Here is a 9,554-nt window from a genome sequence, read left to right as displayed (position 1 = left end):
AATTTTTAGAGTGACTCATCTAGAGTAATATCCAATGATATCATCTTTTGATTCATTGGTTGAGCTAAAGGGTTGACATTCAGAAGATGGCAAGCGATAACAATCAAAATTCTTGAAATCTTAGTTGTGAACTGAGCTAACATGTCCTAGAGATCTTAAGGGTTCTGATCGGTATTTTTCTTGATCTTTCATCAGAAGTTTCACTTATTCGGAAAAATTTACTGAGCTAGCCTTAGATTGTTGGAACTTGATGATTGGCCTCATTGGTCTTAATACCTTCGTCACAAATATTTTTGTTTGCTGAATGCTTTTGATTGCTTGGAGATTGAACATGTAAGATTGCTCTATGTTATCACAGATGGTGATCATCTCTTCATCGCTTGTAAATTTTACTGTTATGTGGTTTGTCAAAGTAACATCCTCGAAGTTATTGAGCATAGAGAAACCATAGATGGCGTTATAAGTTGGTGATAAATCGACCACCAAAGAATCCTTCATATTTGTGAACTTCTCCTTATTTTCACTCAGGTAAATGACAAGGTGATGGTTCCCATAGCTTCCTTTCTCTCACTAAAGAAGCAATAGGTTTTCCTATTACAGTAATCAATTAATATTTTTTTGAAACCCATTTTACTGAACAATGCTTTAAATAGAATATTCACTAAACTATCAGTGTCAATAAGAATGTTACCTATCTGGTAGTTGTTGAGAAACATTATGGCAAAGGATTCCCACTATGGACAAATTTGTGCCAATAAATGCTATTCGGGGATTTGTACTATGTTTAGGTGCCATAGCAGCTGTGCATAGCTTGCCGACCGAAGCCACTTTTGATTGGCTTGGTGGGATGAATTTCACCTCCGCTGAAGATGGCTAGAGCTATGCTAGCAATATGGATGAAGTTGGCTCGGACAACTTCTTTTGAAATTTCTTCCACTGAAGCGTTATATTATCTCTAGATCATTTTTTCTGAAGCTACAAACTCCATGTTCTTTCTAGTTCTAATCAACTCCTCGATAAAGCTTAAGAGGTGTCGACTTTTCTCTGTATCATGATCATGGTGTCGGTGGTATGTGTAGTACTTCCTTGAATCTCAAAGGTAAGCTTTGTCCTTCTTTGGATGATTTTTCTTGAAGTACTCTATATTTTGGATGGCTTCCAGGACATTGAAAAATTACAACAGAGTTATTTTTAGTATTTTGTGGTTGCGGGCTTGTTGTAGCAAGTCAATCATTGATCATGATATTGAGCCTGGCCTCATTAGTTGTAAGATCTTTCTATCTCGTTGTGGTCTCAAGGTGGTTGATGGTCTTCATATAATGGGTGGTGAAAGGTTAGTCATCCATTGAACTTCACCTGTCACCTTAGGAAGCCCTCTTCTATGAATGGCGGGTGGAAGATTCTCCTCTAGTATAAGATGTGGAATTTTATTCCTTGATTGAGAAATGTTTGTTGGCCACTTATAACAACTTAACGAATGTCTTCAGTTGTAGAAGGCCCAAATTGTATTAGAAAGGTCTTTCCATTAGCCCTAGATCCAATGCTGCATGAGCCACTGCAGGCTCCAAATCACATACTTTCAACATCTCCTTTTTAATGTGAGTTCCCTGTCTTGATCTTTATGAGGGTCTGTTAACTCTTATGTTTTTTCTAGATGATGAAAAACTATGCCATGATCATCCCCTTGAAATCCATAAATGAGGCAATTACCCATGACGGTAAACTGTTGAAGCACCCGAGGGCTGAGTCCCTCAACTTGGTGAAGAGAATATGACACTTCATAGTGCAAGTGATCCTCTGTAAGCATACGGTCGATTTAAATGACACCATGTGATTGGTTGGATTAGTCTGATCATTGTAGGATTTTAGTGAAGGGATTTTAAACCACTCTGGGGGCTTTACCTAAAAGGTTTGCTAAGAGAATGGATTCTTTTGATAACATGACACTTCAATACACCAAACCAATGCTTGTAAATCAGTGTCATCCCATCAATATTGAAGTACTTGGAATCTTTATCTCTATCCAGGTCTAAGGGTGTCTTTCAGTATTAGCCATTTCTTTTTTGGATGTTGCTTCCTTCCCCAAGCCAATACCTCGCAAATGGCATCAAACATATGATCCTTCAACTCATATATCAATTAAATTAGAAGCTCTCCAATGCACTCCAAGATATCAGTGCCTGTTATGGGTTTCTTCTCCACTTGCTGCTTCTTTTCTTGTACGTGGCATGATCCACACTCATTGTACTATTTAGGATGTTAAATTTGGATTTGTCTATAAATCAAATCTCAATGGTTATAATGTATGAAAGGAGAGAGAGAAATGAATAGTAAAACATATTGTTTATTATTCCTTTCTAATAAAATGAACTTTTTATTTTTAGAAGAGGGGATACAAGATGTGATGTTACATTTGTACCTCTATTTTAATGGGAGACGTTGCAAGATATTCAAGGTAATTCACATGTGAAACCCATTTGCTCAAATACTCAATGACTCGATTGGCTGGTTTAGCATGGCCTTGACTAGGTAAGACAAATTTGGTCGATTAAATCTAGTCAATGTTCTCAATCAACTGATCTTTATTATATTTTGGTTGGCAAGACTAGCTTCGTCGGCTACACTTTGCAAATTGATTTATCTAGTATGATTGTAAACCCTCAATCCTTGGATGTGGAGCTCCTGTAGACAAAATGAGAATAGGCTATTGAGGAGAGGATGAACAATTATAACTCGATAGAAAGCTCATTCCTTGGTGAGGAATTCCTTCAAGTTGTCTAAGAGATTCTATTGCATTTTCACTTCTTTATGCTTTATAAGGAACCTCGGGGGTATCCATGGGATGATTTGTGCTACTGATGAATTAGATTCTTTCCTCTAGTCAGATCTACCAGGAAGTAGGTAGTTTCCTTCATTCGACTTTCTAGTGATGGTTAGCAATTGATTTGTCTTTTCAAGCCGATCAACCCGAACTTGGATCATTCTTTTTATCCACCAAGAGGTAGGTAGTTGCCTTCATTCGACTTTCTAGTGATGGTTAGCTATTGATTTGTCTTTTCAAGTCCGATCAACCCGAACATGGATCATTCTTTTTATCCTTCTTATAGCTCAATTAGCCATCGTCCTTGGTTCAATTTGTTGTATTTAATTGGATAAGTGAGGTTTTTGGTCTCTTGTCAATAGACCCTTCTTTGTCATGCCTTTTTCTTCTAGACCGTTGGATTTTCTCGGGATTCGTGTTGGAATATTCTTGATGAACATATACATTTATGCATGCCTTGATCAAACCATTGGGAATTTGATAGAAATGAAAAATTGAGGGTTGAGCTTCACCTTGAATTTTGACAATTGAGCAATAATCTGAAAAATTGACGGAAGAGGATGTGTTTTGTAAAATATTTTAAGTGGTATTCATATAATTTCCCCTTAAATATTTTATTTCATGTTTACACAATAATTAAGGGTATTTGATGTATTTAATTATATGAATCATTCATTTATCTCCTTACATAATGGACATATTCCAAGACTTCGTATTATTAAGAAGTTTTAGGTCTTATTTTCTTATGTTAATGTTGGTATTTGGAGAACATGTTTCTTGACTCCTTTCAAATAGGTGTTAATTAATGATGAAAGAATTAAAATTAAAGTTTGCTAATTTGTTGTAGCCTCTATCCTTGTTAATTTCCTGAAAGATGTAGACTTTAATTCTTATATAAAAGTTGCCGTGTATTGCATTTTTTTTCCTTTTGATATATGTAGTTGTTCGCTATTTGATTTGGTCTTTCATATCTTCTTGCATCAAAATGTAGTAAATTGTGAAAAATTTTCAGCTTCTTTGCTAAATTTTAGTAATATTTTTTTTGACGTTTGATAGGATTTTTTAGGGCTGTTGACCACCTATAGTTTCTTCTTTTAGATTTATCTACCATTTCTCACAATTTGATGATAACCATTTTGTCTATTTATCCAAATTGGGAGATTTTTTGTTCATTTTTATATATTGAACTCCACTAACTTTATAAGAGAGAAATAGATTTAATAATCTTCCAACTAGAAATCATTAGGATCAAGTGTAGAATGATAAATAAAAAATCAACCCGAAATTATAATAAGGGTGAAAACCAGTTTAAAATTTCACTTACAATAAAACATATATTCATTATTTTGAAAAGGAAATTACAACCCTTAATTTTTAAATTAAAGGAAAAAATTAAAACCCTTTTATTGCCCTATCAATGTAAAACACTAATCTAAATGATTATTTGATTTTGTCATGTTACCTTAATCGCTATGTATGAATTGTTCTCGATTTATAATTATTTTTGAAATTAATTATAAATTTAATATACGTCCATATTTTAGTTTGGGGGCATTTACATACCACACAATTTTTATGTATTTCCTTAACACCTAAGCATTCATATTTACGTGCAAACCACTAAAATTTTTAGCATCACATCAAAAACACTATAATTATTCTCTTTTAAAAGTGAAATACAACATTTCATATCTAAGTTTATGACACCAAAAAGTTATGTCAAACCTAATGTGGTAGACACATAAATACATAAGAATTATGTGGTATGCATGTAAAGTTCCCTTTCTGCTTAATAATATACAAATAAATCAAACTATCTGTTAAAAATTTTCTATTTTAACTCCAAGTAATTTTGTACTTATCCATTTGTAATTATGTTTGTACCATTTTATTGAAAACAGACTGATTCACTTATATTTTTATATCATTTTTTTCAAAATTTTTTAAAATATAAAATATCGTGTGTACATATAATTTTATCAATTAAACATTTTGACATGATACTAGTTAAAATATTATAAATTGAATAAAATTTATAAACATTCTATGTATATTTAAATTCTAACTTAGCTGGAAAATTTCATGCATATTTTAAAAATAATTTGGGCATATGCATTTTCACTGGCAATTCCTATAAAGTTATTTTTTATGACGATCATAAAAATCCATCAAGACGCGTCCTCATCCGCTCAAAATCGGGCAAAAACTATAGTCAAAGATCACCCATAACCCGTAATTTAATTAGCAAAATAAAGAGAAAAATATCTATATTATGTGCTCTAGCAGATAGCACAATAATGCAAACAAAATGAAGAATTCTTCTGAGTATAGAAAAAAAAAACAATGAGCAAAAACCTATATTCTTAACCAAAGTGATGAGCCTTTCCAGCTTTATTAATGTAACGGATAGATACATTGCTTCACCAAACAACATGATAATAAAAATGAGGTCACTACCGCAGAATGAAATGGGGATAATTTCTGAAGTATTGATCAATAAGAAAATAGAAAATTACATATTAGTTGCATTTGCGCTGATTTTGCTCAAAGCAACAGCAGTTTTGGAGCCAGACTCGCGGCCCAGATGGTTACAGATGAAGTCTCCAGCAGCCATGAGCTTGCTGAGATCAACATCAGTTTCTATCCCGAGACCGTCGAGCATGTAGACAACATCCTCTGTGGCAACATTTCCTGAAGCTCCCTTCGCATATGGGCATCCTCCCAAGCCGGCAACCGATGCGTCTACGATGGAGATCCCCATCTGTCAAAATGGCATGGTAAGAACCAGTCTTAAGATATCAGAGTTGAATAAGAGGCCATTGAAGATTATTTTTATTTTTAATTTATTAATTATTTATATTATTTTATTTTTATGGGGCGTTGACGTACACATCATCCAATTTCTAATATTTACATATCTAACAGAGTTACTTCTACATTTATACTGCCCAAAGCTTGTATATCACATTAAAAATACCACAAATTCAACTTTTAAAAGTGAAATCTATCTTTTAGTGCATAGGTAAGGTCGTATGAATGAAATTTGAAGTTCAGATGTTAGAATGTAAATAAATAGGAATGGAGAGGTTTGTATGTGCATCTTCACTAGTTATTTTCTTCTTCTTTTTTTTTAATATAAAATATGATTGGCATGTTTCAATAAAAGATGGTTTTTTTTATTAAACTCAAAATACGTAAAAATTATCGAGTTCCTTTTAAAATTTGTTGATTTATTTAAAAAATAAAAAATAAAAACATATAAAATATACACAAAAACAAATGTGTTTCAAAAAACAATAGAAAAAAGATTAAAGCAAAAATAAAAAATAAAACTGATCCCAAGTAAAAGTTAATATAAAAGCTTTTCTGAATCCAGAATGGCAAGATAGCAGCGAGAATGCCAAACTTGCCGTGAACGGGTTATTAACGAATACTTGGACAAGTTGGAGGTTTAAGGTGTTATTTGTTTACCTGCAGGGAGACTAGAATGTTGGAAAGGGACTGGCCGTAGGTATCATGGAAATGGACCGCAAGCTTCTCCACAGGAACAACAGACATGACCGCATTCAGCATTGGAATAACGGAACCTGTAATGCAGCATTAACAAGACCACTAAGGCCAGTCTGATGAATAAAAAAGAAAGGCAAGGAAGATGTTGAAATACTGGGTGAACTACAAAATTTCATCAAGATATCAATCCGTGAATAATATGACATGAAAGAAGAGATCTTGATTTTTAGCTATCATTAGCAATCTAAATATTTGGTCTTAGTTTTCTAAAATCATCTTTTTTATTTGTTTTAGTTGAGACTATTCTTTGTAAATTAATTTAAACAACTTTTATCCATATAAATTTTGGTCTATCACATTTTCTTCCCAATTCTTCAACAATAAAATAAGGTTCAGCAAATTATATGCACTGTATCATAGTTGCCTCATCGCCTAACCTTATCTTGTATTACATAATATTTAATATAACACTGTCATTGTCTAACCTTATCTTGTATTACATAATATTTAATATTACACTGTCATTGTCAGGTCCCAAGTCCCGGATGCAAAAGTTGGAGGGTTGTGTTAGGTAGGTTGTCGTCAACCAACGTAAAAGTTATCAAAAAATAATGACATGAATCATTTTAATCTTTATGTAAATGTTAGGGCGTCCCCCAAAAGTGACGCACTGTATGAACTTAAATACAGTAAAAAGTATGCAAGGGCCGCTATACCGGCACTCAGGTATAGTGTTAAATAAGTAAAAGTTCTCACATTCTCGAAGGATGTGTGTAAATAAGTTAGTCAATCAAACTAATATTAGGATAAGATCTTGAAATATAGATATTCTTACAAGTAAATTAATGAAATTAGTTAAGATTATGGGCCATAGGAATATTAATATCTTATGCATTCAAGAAGTGAAATGAGTTGAGGCTAATAAGATTAATAGTTTAAGTTTTAAACTTTAGTATTCAGGTAGGAGTCGCACTAGAAATTGTATAGGTGTAATATAGATAAGAGTTTGAAAATAATAATGTAAAAATTAATAGAATTGGAGATAGAATTATAACCCTAAAGATCATTGTTGATACTAAGATTTTTAATGTTATAACTGTTTATACTCCTCAAAAAGGTTTAGATATCGAGGTTCTAAAAAAAAATCTAAAATGGCCTAGAAGAATTAATATAAATGATATATCTTGAAGAAAAAAAATTTATTGAAGGAGATTTAAATGGACATGTTGGAAAAGTGGTAGAAGATTTTAAAATTATTCATAGTGGCTATGGTTTTGGAATGATTAATGAAAATGGTAAAACTTTTAAATTTTGGTTTTGTGTATTATTTGGTCATTGCTAAAATATTTTTAAGAAAAGAGATTAACATGTTATTACTTATAAGAATGGATTCAATAAAACACAAATTGGTTATTTTCTTACGAGAAAAAGAGATCGTCGAGAGTGTAAAGATTGTAAGCTCATTCCAAGCACTAAACATCAATTATTAGTTTTGGATTTTAATATGAAGAATTGTAATATAAAAAATACAAAGAATCGTTGTCAGAGAGTTAGACGGAGACACCTAAAAGACATAAATAAAATTATTTTTATGAATAAACATCAAAATTTCAATATTTAGGATGTTCATGAAGAAGCTAATCTCTATGAGATAAAGTAACACACACTATTAAACAATTGACAAAAGATCTACTTGAATATTCAAAAGAAAAAGTTTTTATGAATAAAAATAGGTGGTGGTGGAATAATAATATGCAAGTATAGATAAAATTTAAGAAGAAAGTAAAAGCTTAAAAAATTGAAAAAATATAAGATAGCATGCATAGGGAGTCTAAGAGAACAATTTTGACACTAGAAAATCAATTTTTAGTGATATTTATAATAGGTTAGATGCTCAAGAGGGTGAAAAATATATATTTAAACTAATCAAACTAAGAGATAAGAAAAGTAAAAATTTAATCTAAGTAAAGTGCATTAAAGATGAAAATCAAAAAATATTTTCTTAGAGAAAGATATTAAACATAGGTAGGTAAGCTATTTTGATAAACTTTTCAACAAAGTTTATGTAAAATATGTTTGTCCTTAGTGATCTTAATATCACTAATAATAGTTAAAAGTTTTATTTTTACCACCAAATCAGTAAAATAAACAGTTGAGGAGGCTTTAAAGAAAGCCAAGGTGTAAAATTGGTAGGACCTGATGATATCCCAATTGAAGTGTGAAAATATTTAGGAGATTTGGAAGTTTCTTGGTTTACTAAACTCTTTAATGATATTTTGAAAACTAAAAAGATGTCTGAGGAGTGAAGGAAGAGTCTTTTGGTCCCCATTTTTAAAAATAAAGAGGATGCACAAGACTGTGCAAATTATAGAGGAATTAAGTTGGTGTGTCATACTTTAAAATTATGGGAGAGGGTTATTGAGCATAGGTTAAGGCATATTACCAAGATTTTTCATTCAGAAGAAAATATGACACTTAATAGGACACAATGAAGAAAAAGGATTCATGTAGCCAATCCCAATTAGTGGGATAAAGTCTTGTTGTTGTTGTTGTACTATATATTTAATATATGCTACTCGCCTCATTTCTCTAATGTGCTCATTTTTTATTTTATACTTAAAAAATTTTTTCACACATTCATTTTAATATTTTTATTTTTGTCATAGTGAACTTACAAAGCCCGGATGTAAGTGCTAGGGCGTCACCTAGAAGCTACTTCCCTCATTTCTCTAAGCTACTTTATTTTTATTTTAATATTCCTTTAACAATGTCATTGTCGGTCCCAAGCCCGGATTTGAAAATTTGAGAGTTGCACTAAGTAGTTGACTGCCAGCATATAACTTGTCAAAATAATTATGACATGAATCTTTTTTATCTTTGTGTAAGTGCTAGAGCGTCCCTTGGAAGTGACGCATTGTATGACCTGAATACAATGAAAAGTGTGCAAGGGCCGCTACACCGGTGCCCTGGTGTAGTGTCAAACAAGCAATGGTTTCCACATTACGGACTGATGAGAGTAAAAAAGCTAATCCATGAAACTAATGAAACTAATATTAGGATAAGATCTTAGAATATAGGTACTCGCAATAGTAAATTAATGAAATTAGTTGATATTATGATTCATAGAAACATTAATAACTTATGTATTCAAGAAACCAAATGGGTTGGGGAAAAGGTTAAGGAGATTGATAACTGTCGGCGTTTAAAAAGGGGGGGAGTTACG

General features: G+C 32.0%; 1 protein-coding gene across 3 annotated transcripts in view; it reads right to left on the bottom strand.

The window, feature by feature from the left end:
- Positions 1-5,200: 5,200 nt before the first annotated feature.
- Positions 5,201-9,554, bottom strand: part of LOC110033516 (hydroxymethylglutaryl-CoA lyase, mitochondrial-like) — a 40,907-nt gene continuing 36,553 nt past the window's right edge. For all 3 annotated transcript variants that reach the window (XM_020737528.1, XM_020737527.1, XM_020737530.1), the window contains exons 8-9: positions 6,293-6,408; positions 5,201-5,582 (exon numbers count right to left, since the gene is read on the bottom strand). In XM_020737528.1, the coding sequence (XP_020593187.1) occupies positions 5,334-5,582; positions 6,293-6,408 (365 nt within the window). In that variant the 3' untranslated portion in view covers positions 5,201-5,333. The remainder of the gene's footprint in view (positions 5,583-6,292; positions 6,409-9,554) is intronic.

Source organism: Phalaenopsis equestris, unplaced genomic scaffold, assembly GCF_001263595.1.
Source record: "Phalaenopsis equestris unplaced genomic scaffold, ASM126359v1 Scaffold001207, whole genome shotgun sequence".
In the NCBI taxonomy this organism is placed as follows: Eukaryota; Viridiplantae; Streptophyta; class Magnoliopsida; order Asparagales; family Orchidaceae; genus Phalaenopsis; species Phalaenopsis equestris.
Note: the sequence above shows the minus strand (reverse complement) of the source record. Positions and strands in the feature narration are given on the sequence as shown.